The 14,702-nt window shown below is 41.3% G+C and overlaps 1 protein-coding gene across 3 annotated transcripts in view; it reads left to right on the forward strand.

Moving 5' to 3' along the window:
- The window catches only part of pld1a (phospholipase D1a), a 50,992-nt gene that overhangs the window by 15,126 nt on the left and 21,164 nt on the right, over window positions 1-14,702 (forward strand). For 2 of the 3 annotated variants that reach the window (XM_034235271.1, XM_034235269.1), the window contains exons 2-7: window positions 7,770-7,985; window positions 8,530-8,699; window positions 11,259-11,401; window positions 13,259-13,370; window positions 13,761-13,826; window positions 14,608-14,666. In XM_034235271.1, coding sequence (XP_034091162.1) covers window positions 7,802-7,985; window positions 8,530-8,699; window positions 11,259-11,401; window positions 13,259-13,370; window positions 13,761-13,826; window positions 14,608-14,666 — 734 coding nt within the window. In that variant the 5' untranslated portion in view covers window positions 7,770-7,801. Of the gene's footprint in view, window positions 1-3,643; window positions 3,850-7,769; window positions 7,986-8,529; window positions 8,700-11,258; window positions 11,402-13,258; window positions 13,371-13,760; window positions 13,827-14,607; window positions 14,667-14,702 lie in introns of those variants that run through there. The other variant, XM_034235270.1, reaches the window with a different exon arrangement.

Below are 14,702 nucleotides of genomic sequence, written 5' to 3' on the forward strand. Positions count from 1 at the left end.
GAAGAATTTAACACTTTGCAGGGAATGAAGTGGCATTTACAAATGTTTTTGTACCACACCGTGTGTTTCTAAGTCTGGGTTACATTGTTTACTATAATTGTTAAACTCGGGTAGATATGTATGTTAATTTCAGGCTTTAACTGCATTTTGCAAATATAGTCGGTAGAAAGCCGTAAAATGTCCATCTCCCAGTCCCAGAGAGTGTGATTTATTTTGCCTTCACTGACTGAAAAGACACAATTGACGTGTGTGTGTGTGTGTGTGTGTGTGTGTGTGTGTGTGTGTGTGTGTGTGTGTGTGTGTGTGTGTGTGTGTGGTGTGTGTGTGTGTGTGTGGTGTGTGTGTGTGTGTGTGTGTGTGTGTGTGTGTGTGTGTGTGTGTGTGTGTGTGTGTGTGTGTGTGTGTGTGTGGTGTGTGTGTGTGTGTGTGTTGTGTGTGTGTGTGTGTGTGTGTGTGTGTGTGTGTGTGTGTGTGTGTGTGTGTGTGTGTGTGTGTGTGTGTGTGTGTGTGTGTGTGTGTGTGTTGTTCCTGCCCCAGCTTGTTTCAGAGAAAACAGTCCAGAAATCAGTTGAATCACTAAAAACTCATACTTTAGTGCTGCTCCTCCCCGTTTACATCAAAACTAAGAAGACACTGTGTTTATTTCTAGACTTATGAACAATACTTTTAATTTGATTAATTTTAGGACATATTTCTAATTAACATGTTCGTTTCTTGTCCAAAAATGCATGTTTACTTAATCAGTGACTGCTTTGTGTCTGCTTTTATCAGAAGGTTGTCATATGTTCTAACATTTCCAATGACGCTAGCTACTCCCTGTTATCTTATCTCATTACAAACCAGTATACAAGACTTGCATTTATTGAATTGATTTACTACTCATCAGAACTACAGTACAACACATTTTTGATAGCATTTAGATAAAATAGTAGATTCATCACAATAGAGAACATAACTATGACCCTGTGTTGTACAGCAGTAAAGGCCCTGTCACACTGTCCCGAAATTGACACCCGATGGACACACGATAAAGGAAATGTTCAAATTCGGCTGTGATCGTAGCAACATCGGGCCATTCGTGAGGCCATCTTAAGCCATCGTATGACCGCCGGTGGAGTTTCTCAGGCTCCGGCAGCAACTTTGTGAGCGGCAACTTCGTAAGGCACTCGTGAGGACATCTTGTCAAATCGTGTCATCTTCGTGTTATCATCGGTGCCATCGGGCATTCGCCCTCACTCTGATCGGGGCAAATGCCCGATGGCACCGATGATAACACGATGCCCTCACGATGGCCTTACGAAGGGAAAAATTGACACACGAATTCAACACGAAAATGAACCTTCGCAAGGTCCTTCGGCAATTTTTTGGCATGCCAAAGATTTTGCCACCGCTCACGAAGTTGCTGCCGGAGCCTGAGAAACTCCACCGGCGGTCATACGAAGGCTTAAGATGCCCTCACGAATGGCCCGATGTTGCTACGATCACAGCCGAATTTGAACATTTCCTTTATCGTGTGTCCATCGGGTTGTTTTATTGCACAACAAAATCATGTAAATATATTATGTAAATAACCCAATTTGTGTTCTGTGAAACTAAAAAGGATATAATATATTATTTTGAAGGACAGTTGACAGGAAGTTGTTGTTGTTATGGAAACAACATTACGGAGAAAACGTAATATTTTCTACATATAACGACGGATAAAGTAAAGAACAAAGTCTGAAGATATCAGTACTGTATCATAGTACTGTAACACAATTGTTTTTGGTACTTTCATTGCAGTTGTATGTCTTAAATGTAATGTAAATGTTGCCTTCGTGTGTGGTTCGGGGTCATCATCGTGCGAAATTCACAATTCCATATTCGTGTGTCCATCGGGTGTCAATTTCGGGACAGTGTGACATGGCCTTTAGGGAATGCATGAAATAACCACAAACTTTAATTGTAATCTCTTGTGAGAATCAACTCTCTCTCCTTTCCTTTATTCCTTTTCCTCCTGACTCTATTCTTTTCTCCTGCACCCAGAGGAAGGTTGGTCAATGGGCCACGAGGAAGTCTCCCATGACTAATCACTTCTCTTGGTGGTACCTTTTTTTGTATTGGTCTTCCTTTTTTCTGTGTTTATATCTTGACATTACTTGCACTTTAAAAGATGTATCGTAGCTGTGAAGCAATGTTTAACCTCCACACCCTGTCTGTATCCTATTTGAGTAATACAGGAATGTTTGGGGCTCTAGTGAAGCGAATGCATGATCAATTAAACAGGTTTAACAGGTTTTTGGCATTTCAATTGAAGCAGGTTTTTTATGCAGAATAAAACCTGTGTTCTCAGTGGTGTGTTTCGGTGATGTTACAGTGAGACTAAAACAGAGAGCTGAGCACAGTTTGTCCATGTTCCTTCACTCAAAGTAAACATCAATATGCCTGACATTTGCCCATGTTTGTCTTTGAAGCTTTTTGACTGTATGTGCAGTCAAAAAGCTGTGTGCATACTGTGTTGAATCCTTCTGTCACTGCACACTGTGGATGCATCATTTCCATTTCATAGGGGCTGACTGAAGTCATGTGTGTGTGACGCTAAGCCTTGAACGCTCTTACTCAGCATGGTGTCTTACAAATCAAATTGCATCACCAACTCCTTCCTATGGGTGCAGTCAGTGCAGTCATTCACATTCCCACGCACAGCATTGACAGCATATCTAAAACTACACAGCAAGGCACTTGATAATTAGTATGTGAGTAGACAATACTTCATTTAATACATGTGATTACATTATTTGGATGAGGAGGAGGTCATCAGCTAACTGATTCAGTGTGTAACTAATGAACTACTGAAGTCAGAAAGTTGGTTTGTAATTTACTGGATTTAATTAGGTTAGGTCTCTGAAGTGAATGACAGACGTGGAGAAGCTGCTCATAAAATGAACGTGCGGTTATTCTCGGTATGTGTGTGTGCTTGTTTGTGAAAGCTTTGCATAATGTTATATCCATGGTTCAACATTTGCATTTTGTATTGCATTCTGTGGTTTGCAACAACACCCTTTCTTTGGAATAATACTAATGTTCACGGTGTTTCATGATGTAGATGATACATATATATTTGTTTTAACCTGTTAAGCCCCGAGCCTGTTTTTCAAGTCTCAGACTCGAAAATGACATTCCCAGAACAAATTATCATATCTTCACTTCTAAAAAGGGGTAAATTAATAATATTTTTTCTCAAAGCAATTATAAACCTTTGAGTTGGATGTAGAAAAGTCAGAATCAATATAGAATTGTTTTTATTTTAAAGTCAATTCAGATTGAACATAGTAAAACAATTTAAATGATAGTGTCCGTCCAAAAAAACCCATTACTTATAGTGAAAACCACCCTTGAATGATGGGATAGTAGACTAAAAGCTTTAGGAATCCAAACTATAACATATAATAAGTACCCTGTATCAAGATTGATGCAAAACAAGTGACATTGGACCTTTTTAGAGAGATTTAGCAACAAAGAAAAAAACATTTGGGTGTATTTGCCGTTTCTCTGGAACCCATTGGTCGATTTTGGTGATTAACATCTCTTTTGAACCGTTAGAGCCAATAGAATCGAAGGGCAAGTTCCACATACACACACACACGTTACCATTGAGGAGTGAGAGTGACGCGCACGCAGTCGAAAGCTATGTTACGCTCTGAAAACTGAAAACAAGGCTCAAACTAGTAAATATGAAGATGGATTATGATCAGTAATCATTTCAAAGTGACACAGACACATTGGATTAACCATTGGATTAACCTTCAGCGGCGTTTTATATAGTTTTGATGCCATTGAACAGAACTTTTGATCAGAACAACAGCAAAGGTAAGACTGTTCGCGTGTTTGCTCCGTAAAGCTACGTTGTGTGTTGTCTGGTTTTGGTTCCCATGCTGCGAGTTCTGGTCGCTCAGTGATGCTACTTATATTTCTGGAATCTCAGTTTGCTAGCTGATGTCTTGTTTGTGCAGATCCGATAAGTGATGGAGTGTTTCTACCGTGAGTTCTGTGCTAAGTGCGTTAGCATTTTTTTCGCTCAGGGCTAATTCAGAGGCTCTGCATTAGACTTGTGTTTCGTTTGTCTAAAAATGGTTCATTTCGTCAGTTAGCTGAGTTTCTTCCCGTTAAGTGGATATGACACATTCATAGTTTGTTAAATGTTAAGAAGCCCTCAGACGTTGTTTCTTGCAAGATGTTGCGTTTTGCCCCCGCGGGTGGGGGCATGGGGCTTAACAGGACAAACTAATTTTAGAAATAATACCAGTCCCTGCTGAAAAAAACAGCTTAGACCAATTTAGCTGGTCAAGCTGGTCAATCAGCCTGACCAGCCAGTAGATATTAGGCTGGAATGGTTGGCTGGTTTAGCTGGTTTAGTTGGTGCACCAGCTAAACCAGCTAAACCAACCATCCTGGCCAGCTAAATATACCATGCTGGAAGCTTACTAGGATTCCAGGTGACCAGCATACATTATTTGAATACTGGTATGATTATTTAAACCAGAGAACACAAATATATTACAAAGATTCATTGTGTCATGTATTCTGGTATCTACCAAAATAAAGACATTGCAGGACTAGACATTATAAACAGCCCGCTGGCCCGGAAGCACTATTTAGAGAGGCAAAGTCCCTCCATTTCCGGTGGACCTCCATGGGACCTTACTTCGGAAAAATTATGTATTGAAGTCAATAGGCGCTTTCACACCAAGTACTTTGCCGTACTTAGTTCCCAGTACTTAGTTCATCAGAACTCTTTAGTTCTGTTGAACTAAAGAGCAGATCGCGTTCACACGACTCATAAGTCCCTGAGGGAGGATTAGGCAAATGAAGCCGCTGACGTCACTTCTTCTTCTTCTGCTTTGGGTTTACTGGCAGGCCGCAAACAACTTCACGGCGTATACTGCCACCCGAAGTCCCCGGCCGGAAGTCCCCGGAGTTGGGGACTGGCTTCCGAGTAAATCGCCAGAACGCCGACACCTCCTCATCTCCACCGCCCCCATATTTTTTTTTGTGTTGCCATAAGTTAGTCTCTCTCCCTTGGTGCGCTGGGATAATGCTAATAATGCTAATGCCAGCAAATAAAATGGCGGCTTCACAAAAAATGTCGGAGTTTTAGGGGCGTGGTTTGCAATTCGCCCAGCCAATCAGAAATTGGAACCTTCTCCTCCCCAGGAAAGTACCACCTCTCTAGCAGGGACTGAAAAGGGTTGAAAAGGTTCCCGAAAAAAAGTTCTAGTTCCAGATCTTTTTGGTGTGAACGCAAAATCCCAGGAACTATCGGAACTATTCCTACTGCAAAAGTGTGAAAGCGCCTCATGGCTCTTGATGACATCAATGTAGTCCCAATAGATGCTGTTGTATAAAAACAAAATGGAATAGGTCCAGATTTCTTCTATTTTGTGTTGGATGATACGTTTTATTGATTGCTGATGGATGTTAAGATGTGTTTTACAATTATAACAAAAACATTATTGTAATTGGAATCAAAAAGATTGCAAATCATAGTTTTAATAGAATCTCTAGCAATATAGGGTTTATTCAACAGCAGTAAAGCATTAAGTTGCTAAAGTAACGTACACTGAACTGTAAAACCACTATTCAGTGGGGCTGCAACAAACGACTAATTTGATAATCGATTAATGAAACGATTAATCGACTATTCGGATTATGTCTTGCACAATTTCTCAATGCTCTTATTTAGCCATCAACTTTTAGGTTTAGCTTGAGGTTGTTTTAGGCATGTGGAAACTGACAATGAAGACAATAAAGATGAATACTTGATTCAAATACACATATTTTCTTAAACTTTCTGCTGAAAGAAAAAATCTGTCCGTCAACATTTTAAACCAAGGATATCAGATCAGATAATAGATAACCTTTTTCGCATTGTCAATTAGGGATGGGTATCGTTAAGGTTTTAACGGTACTACCACTTTTATCGATACCGCTTATCGATCCGGTCCTTTAATGGTACTCTTATGGGTTATTTTGAAAAAAAAAGGTAAATTAACTAAACTAACATTGCTTTTTATTTGAAATTGTGTAGTGTTGCTTACCTCCAGAAGGACTTTTAGCACGTTTCCCAGTAGACAGAGCTGTCAGAGCGGTTCCTCTCAGAAGAGCAGCCGCTGGGCGGAGTCACAGAAACACTCAACTGATCTTCACTCCCCGACCGTTAGCTGGCCAGGCTGGTCTTGAACCAGCAAGACCAGCCTGGTAAACCAACTAAACCAGCCTAACACCAGCTAACACCAGCTAAAACCAGCAACCATCTTAAGCTGGTCTATGCTGGTTTTTTCAGCAGCCATACCATGCCCATGGTTAAAATGAACAAAACAATGTACACTGAAATACACCTTTTACCATTTAGTGCTAAGGGCCCACTGTGCGGCAATAAATAAGATGCACAAGTTATTTATTGGATATGTTATATTACTGATGCGGTACATAAACAAATCTGTAATGATGTGAATGGAGAGGAGGTTATCAGCTGATTCATTCAGTGTGTGAGTCATTAATAAACAACTGAGGTGAGTCAGAAAGTTGGTTTGTCATTAACTGGATTTAATTAGGTGATGTCTTAGGAATGTCTCTGAAGTCACAGACGCAGGTGGTGAGGGACACATGTTTCCATCTGTTTACTTATCCGGCAATCATTTCCAAAGACATGCATCAGCACTTGATATGTGTGCAGAGTGGAAAGGAGGGTAATGGTTGGCGGGAGTTCAGTCATATTGCTATTGACAAACTGAAGTGATTGACGCATCTCTGTCTCATGGGGAGAAGAGCTCAATGTCAGTTGTTCAACCTGGCTGCAACATTTTGAGAAATAAATTATTTACAGCAAAAATCAATTATTTACAGCAATGCTTTTTTCCCCTCTGACCTTCAACATACTGGTCACCGCAGGCCCTAGAAATAATTCTCAAAACAACATTTTTTAAAGTGCTGCAGCCAGGCGTTATGTGCTATCAGAGCTAACAAAAAACTTACGCATGTGGCAGTGTTGAACAATGATCGTTTTCCTCTTTTAAAAAAACTGCTAATTTAATTATTACTACTCACAGAATACTTAGATATTAGATTGTTAAAAGGCAATTTTCTTTAGGAGGGGAAAAGGTGAATGACATTGACATTCAGCATTGTTTATCTTATAGAATATATTGCGAGACGATTCGAAAGCCTTGCAGAGAAAAGCGTTCAGTTCTCAAGGATGCATGAAGTGAAGAGATTGAATTAATCACACGCCTCTTGGTATTTTAGAACAGACTTCAGGGATAATGGTAAACACAGATGACCGTGGCTATAATAACAAAGTAAGAAGATTCAGGCTTAGAAATGTAACAAATGCAGATGCTTCCAAGAAGGGTAGTCCCCAAACTGTTTTATAATAATGATATAATAATTTCTGTGATCTGACTTTTAGCACTGAACTGTTTTCTTCCTAGTGGTGCTGTGTCTGCTGTGGTGGCCACATGTGACCTTGAAGAGTGTTTCAGATGGGTCTGCAGTATGTGCCTAAGTTTGTGCATTCTTGTGATCCATATGGGATTATCATAACAGCACACCAGGGTCTTGTGTAACCGGTCATGTTCAGTAAATGGTGGATGGTTAAAAGTCAAATGACGGTCACTCTGTGGGAGTGTATGAACTCTCAGGAAACAGTCACATAGACAAGAACACACACAAGGATGTTTCTTTTATCCCACAGCATACAATGTTTTAATTTGATTGTGTATCTCCTCTAGGCTCGCCCTGCTCTGGGGTTTAACTGCTGAGCATGCTGGGAAAAGCTCCGCCTACAACCAGTAGCCTCAACCTGGTCACCTCTGAGGTGTCTGACGTCACATCGGACCCCGACGCTCACGACGGAATCACCATGGCCGACCTGGTGGAGAGCCTGGACACCAGAGAGCTGGACATGGGGGAGGGAGAGGAGATCGAGTATGATGGAGGCTACTTGGGTGTGTTTGTGTTTACATAATGTTCTGTCTGTGTCATTGCACCATCATTTCTCAGAAAACTAAGATGATACATACGGAAATATAGCAATAACAAAGACTCAGTTATCTTAGTAAAACAGCTCAGATTTTGAGATGATTCATTATCCTCAAGAGATTCACTTCCAGGAAATTGAATTTGTCAGACTCTTAACCAGATTAATTTAGCATGAGCTATATTTATATGACCATATGCGCCAAAACAATAAGTGTGTGACTTGAATAGGGATGTACCCAGGGAAATGTAAGAAAACTGAGAGGAAGACAAGCCAACTGAGGGAAAGTGCACTCGCATTGTGAGTGGATTTATCCTTTACATAATTTAGACCATACAAACTTTACCAGAGAGAAGCAGAAACATTTGACCCAACACTGCAAAGTAAAAATCTTGAACAAAAGCCGAGTTTTCAGTAATGCAGCCTACTCGCTCCGAAGCAGCCCGAACAACTCCTACATGCGGGAACACGGAAAAAAACACGCTAACCACCCGCCTCTCTCCTCCTCCTAGGGGACTGTCGTATCCCATTTTCAGCGGTGTATGCCACAGTGGGCTTCAAGGAGGCCAACGCCAAGGTCTACCTTCCCACTGTGCCCATCACCGCCCGGATACTGGAGGTGGAGAGATTCACCGCCGCACAGGACCGCTTCAACCTGTCGCACCAGAGGAGTGTCAACAAGGTACTGCACACAGTCTGTATAGCAACATTTAGCAGAGATTCAAACATTACTGTCTTTCTTTTTACGTTTTAAAATACTTTATGTTGGAAAATATTGGTATTGATTGATTACATTAGATTACATTTAGCTGACGCTTTTATCTAAAGGGACTTACAATAACTGCAATAAATCATAGATACAAATTCAAAACAACAAGAAACATTTGCATCAAATAAGCCAAACCATTGAAAGTACTGTAAGTGGTTTAAAGGTCCCATGTCATGCTTTTCCGGTTATTACCCGTCCCCTTGTGTTATGTAGCTTTTTCTGCGTGTAAACGGTCTGCAGAGTCACAAACCCTCAAAGTACACCCTGTAGCGAGTAAAACTCTAACACAGAAAATACCTGTCTGTGCTGCCCCAGAACGCCTCGTTGGAGATTTTTCTTTTTCCATTTTTTCTTCCGGGAACCAAGTGATGTAACGGCCAGTCTGCGGGTGTGTGTGTGCTCCGGCTCCGCCGTGTCCCGCCATCCCGCAGCAACCAGGAAACCACACCAGCAAGCCAGCTCACACTGTCCGCTCCAGCAGCGAGCCCCGCAACGTCCCGCCAACACGGCGCCCAGACCCCACGCAACATTCTCATCTGTTTGTCATTACTGGTGTCATTTTCTGGTTGCTATCAAATGCCATTGTAAAACATAATCACTGATGTTCCGCTGTAAAGGTGGTGGACTCATCAGAACAGAGTGGGCGAGCTGACCAATCAGAGCACACTAGGCTCAACCTCAACAATGGAATTATGATCAGTAGAAATGGCCATGACATGGGACCTTTAAATGAGCTATAACAAGCTTTAAAGGTCCCATGTCATGGCCATTTCTGCTGATCATAATTCCATTGTTGAGGTATACTAGAATAGATGTATACTGTGCAATTTTCCAAACTCACATTGGTCCAAACTCACATTGGTTTCTCATAGAGCATCTCTGTATAGCATGTGTATTCACTCTCTGTCCTAAACGGCTTGTTGGAGCCCCCCCCCCCACCCCCCGTGAGCCCAGTGTGCTCTGATTGGTCGCGAAGCTGAGAGGCTCACAGCTGTGGGAGCTGCTGCAGGAGCAGAAAGGCTTTCCGTGTCAGTGTCTCGGCGATACAGGAGAACAAGCGAAACTCATCCTGAGCACACACAAACACTCACAGCCGAAGTAAAAACAATAAGTGTGGCTTGATATTGAGTAAGAAAAAGGTTTATAACGCTGTGAGAATGGGTCTGCGGAGAGCATTTCTCCGCGATCCCAACTTAGCAGCCCGAAAAACGTTTACCCATTTAAGCAGTCGTGGTAGATACCTTGTTTGTTTTAAACATCATAAATACACAAACAACAATGAATACTTAATAATTAACTACTTAATAATAGGTTGTGTACCCGAATCTCCCGCTGGTCCAAACAAAGTAGGAACAGCATCGTTCTTCAGTGCCCTACGCTGTACATATCCGGCATGAATCGCTGAAAGGTGTGGGAAGCTTTGTTGATATCAGTCAACAGACTTGCGGTCAGAGCTGTGGTTTCATGGAGCTGCTATGTGAAAACTAAAACATGCCCCATGATTAACTGTGAGGAGGACAAGACTTTACAGCACCTCCTCATAGACTGCTACAGAGCCCAGGAGGTGTGGTCGCTCCTACGGGGCATCGGGTTAGACTTCAATGTAGAATATATCTCAATCATGTATTGTAGTCTGGATGAGGGGATGGACAATAAACACAGGGACCTTTTTCAGCTGGTAATTTGTATCACATGTATGAAGATCTGGAAAACAAGGTGCAAAATGGTACTAAATCAGACGATCATAAACAGTGGCACCATCGTGAAACAAATACTTACTGAACTAAGGAGAAGAAAAACCCTGGACAAATCCCAGACTCAGCCATGGGACATTTTGAGTCTGTGACCGAACTGAGTCTCATTGGAATATAAACGTGCTCTCTTTATGTTATTTATATATTTATTCATTGTGTTTTATGTGTATTATTAATGTAACTTGTGTATACAGGTACTGTACTGCCCAAATAATATAAAATAAAGTTTTCTAAAAAAAAAAGGAAGCTTTGTTTCTGAAAGGCTGGCAGAGGGTGCGGCCATAGCTCTGGGCGTGGCTACTGGGTATCCCTAGTAGCGATACTCAGGAAGAAAGCATTGGAAAATGAGAAATCTCCAACGAGGCGTTTTGGGGAGGTATTTTCTGTGTTAGAGTTTTACTCCCTACAGGGTGTACTTTGAGGATTTTTTACTCTGCAGACCGTTTACATGCATAAAAACCTTCATAACACACAAAGGGACGGGTAATAACCGGAAAAGCACGACATGGGACCTTTAAGTAATACAAGTCTTTTTTTTGTGGATTAGGTTTAATTGTCAATGTGCAATGCATCTCTTAGATGTTGTTTCAAATAGTTACCAATTGCAAATGCTGCAACTCTACAAGTATTTTTGCCATTTTCTAAGACAACGCCAATCCTAATAATTGCACTGATGTATATTAAACTCATTGTGTCCCTCCCCAATGTGTGTGTGTAGTCCCTGCCGGCAGTGTTTAAGATCGAGCTGAAGCATGGTGAGTTTACCTGGGTGGTTAAGAGGAAGGAGAAACATTTCATGGAGCTGCACAAAGAGCTGCAGACGTACAAGACCCTCATGAGGATCCCGCTGCCGTCACGCAGGTCAGCGCCTACACACACACATTTACACTCCACAGAGTGTGTGAACACAAAAACACTCACGAGGAAAGACGTACAAATGCACACGTATTTGTCACATTGAGTTGACCAGTTGTGGGAAATGGAGCACAAACAAGCTGAGAATGATTCATATAGTTGTTACATTTAGGCAAACACACATGTTCAACTTCTTGCGAGTTAGATGAAAGTTCAATTTAGCTGTTGTCTTTATGCATTAATGTTGAATCTAGAACCAAGAGACAGTTAGCTTAGCTTAGCATTCTTTCACACACACATACGGGTATTGGGCCGAGGGTGACACCGTACTTCCGGTATCCGCCGTTTTACGCGAGGTGCAAGCAGGCCAAGGGTTTAGCCGTACACCGTCTAGGTGTTGCTAAGCTTCCTGTACTGAATATCATAGTCTATTGCCTTAATCAATATCTAGTCAACTCTAAAATACCACATATATGCAATGGCATGATAATATTATTGTGACAAGTGGGGTATTCACCTGGTGTTTCCAGAAATTAGACGTAGATGCAGCCAAAATCGACGAATGCCACTTTCGAGGGTCGTTTTTCCATACATCTGCAGGCAGTCTGTAACAACCCACACAGCTCTAGTTTACGCTGGTAACGACCTAGAGCACACCCCTCAAGTCCAGAGATGTAATCCGAAGACATGCAGCGATTTCTTCGGTCGTTAATTCAGAAAAAAAACCTAGTGCGCTCTGCCTGGCTACGTTAGCTAGCTGTTTATATTTGCACCTCCAGGAAAATGGCATATTTATATATATATATATATATATATATATATGGCGCGTGTTGCATTGTGGGTAGCTCGTGACGTCACTGTGTGTGAAAGAATACAAACTGGAAACAAAAGGGAACACCCAGTCTGGCTCTGTGCAAAGCTTCCAAATAATCTGCCAACACATTTGCTGTAAATTCCACTAAAGGTTAAATCTCTTTATTTTTGTTATATTAACAGGAGGTTTTGCTGTTATCCTCCTCCTGCTGGCATTGTGTGAATTCAGCAACAGTCGCCCTGCAATCAGAGCTGATTCCAAAACTTTTTTTTTTAGCTTGTTTTTGGTTCAAACAAAGAAGACACAATGTGTTCATTTGATAATATTTGGTGGTGGACATTTGTTTTATACTCTGGAGTTTGGACAGAGCATGCCTTTCATCAAACATCTTGAACAAAGATATACAGAATATATACATCCATTTATAAATCTGCTTTTTATAACCTTTGGATATTGGTGGACATTTCAACTATCATGTTTTCTTCTTTTTCCATTATTTTTCCCCTCCCTCCCTCCCTCCCTCCCTCCCTCCCTCTCTCTTTCTGCCTCTGGTGATGTACTCACAACACAACAAAGGAATGTTGCCCTTGGACTTTAATAGGATTTACTTGTGCCCTTCTCCCTGTATCTCTTTCTTTGTCTGTGATCTTGACTTGATGTTGTAATAGAAAGAGGAACATGGTGGATTATTTTTACAATTTCCTTTGGTGTATGTTCTTTTGCTTCTTAAATGATTCTCCCTGTTTTCAGTTACGTAGCATTTCACTGTTATGTGTTCCTTGTTGATGAGACACAACACTGAGCCAGTCTGCAACCTGTCAATGTATTCAAGCTTTTATATGTGCCTGTCTAAACTCCTGCTGGCAGCGAGATGAGGAAATTATGTTTTTAATTTAGGATCAGCCGCTGGAATGGTTTCTTTTGGCTTTAGGGAATGGTGGAACAGTTTCTCCTCAAACTTGAAGTGTAGACACACTGTGAGATTTAACATCTTCAGATAGCTTGTAGACTTTTGAAATAAGCCTCTTCATTTCCTCCCTTTGTCTCAGCCACACGGTGAGGAGAAGGACGGTGAGGAAGAGCGAGGTGAGGGAGATGCCGTCCCTGCCGAGGGGAGGGGGAGACGAGCTGGTGAGAGACGAGCAGGTCTCCAGCAGGAAGGTACGTCACGTCGGTGCCTGCAGCCATTTTCCCCGATATCCAGTGTGAAAATTCACTTTTGTAATACTTAACCTCATGGCAAGGAAGTGTGTGTGTGTGTGTGTGTGTGTGTGTGTGTGTGTGTGTGTGTGTGTGTGTGTGTGTGTGTGTGTGTGTGTGTGTGTGTGTGTGTGTGTGTGTGTGTGTGTGTGTGTGTGTGTGTGTGTGTGTGTGTGTGGTGTGTGTGTGTGTGTGTGTGTGTGTGTGTGTGTGTGTGTGTGTGTGTGTGTGTGTGTGTGTGTGTGTGTGTGTGTGTGTGTGTGTGTGTGTGTGTGTGTGTGTGTGTGTGTGTGTGTGTCATAAAAATACTCACAGTGGCCAATACATAGTATACTATATGTGTTCCTACAGAGACAATTAGAGGACTATTTGGACAAGCTGCTGAGGATGGCCATGTACCGCAAATATCACCATACTGTGAGTAATCATACTAAGCTCTGCCAGCTGTGACATTACCACTTCCTGCCTGAATTGCATTAGATATGCGCACATTTCAGCTAGTGTAGATACCTGAGATGCACTGTATAAGCAAATGTTGGCAACAGTATTTTTTGTTGCTCTTCCTTATGATGGAAAAGTGCGTGTTGTCATAGATGATTATTAGTTTATCCATAGCAACATGTCTGCTTTATGTTGACACAATCACATGTAAGTGTAGTATTGCTGCCAATTTAAGCTGGCAAAGTCTGTTTGATGCCCTGAAGAGGACTTTGTATACTGTGCAAAAAAAAGATATTTAAGATTTTCAATAAACTGTATTGCTTAAATATGTAATGATACAATACAGTAAAAAGTATCTTTATCATTGCATTTGGTATTTCTCACATTCACAAACACTTGCATAAATGTGTTGCATAATAGTGAGTGTCCTATTAATATCTTACATATTAACATATAGTGTGTTCTTGCTCATACTACATTTGACCTTACTCTGAATTATGTATGAGCTTTAAAACAAACTAATGCTAGGTTTCGCATGTTCTGACTTTAATAAACCGCATCATTTTGACACATTAAAAATTCATAAATGAGATGAGAACCCATTTTGAGATAATACTTTAAAAGCTGTCTGCTCAGAGTCACATGACGACATGTACAGTGCAGCATGTATCAGGTTTGTTTTCTTTCTTTGTTTTGTTTGTATATCCCAAGACTCACTGTGTGAAGCCTCTTGTTGTCTCTTCCTGTCTATTCTCAGATGGAGTTCATTGACATCAGCCAGATGTCTTTTATCCATGACTTGGGGCCCAAAGGACTGTGAGCATTTTCTCTTCTTTCAAATTCTTTCCCATC

Source organism: Gymnodraco acuticeps, unplaced genomic scaffold (assembly GCF_902827175.1).
Source record: "Gymnodraco acuticeps unplaced genomic scaffold, fGymAcu1.1, whole genome shotgun sequence".
NCBI lineage: Eukaryota > Metazoa > Chordata > Actinopteri > Perciformes > Bathydraconidae > Gymnodraco > Gymnodraco acuticeps.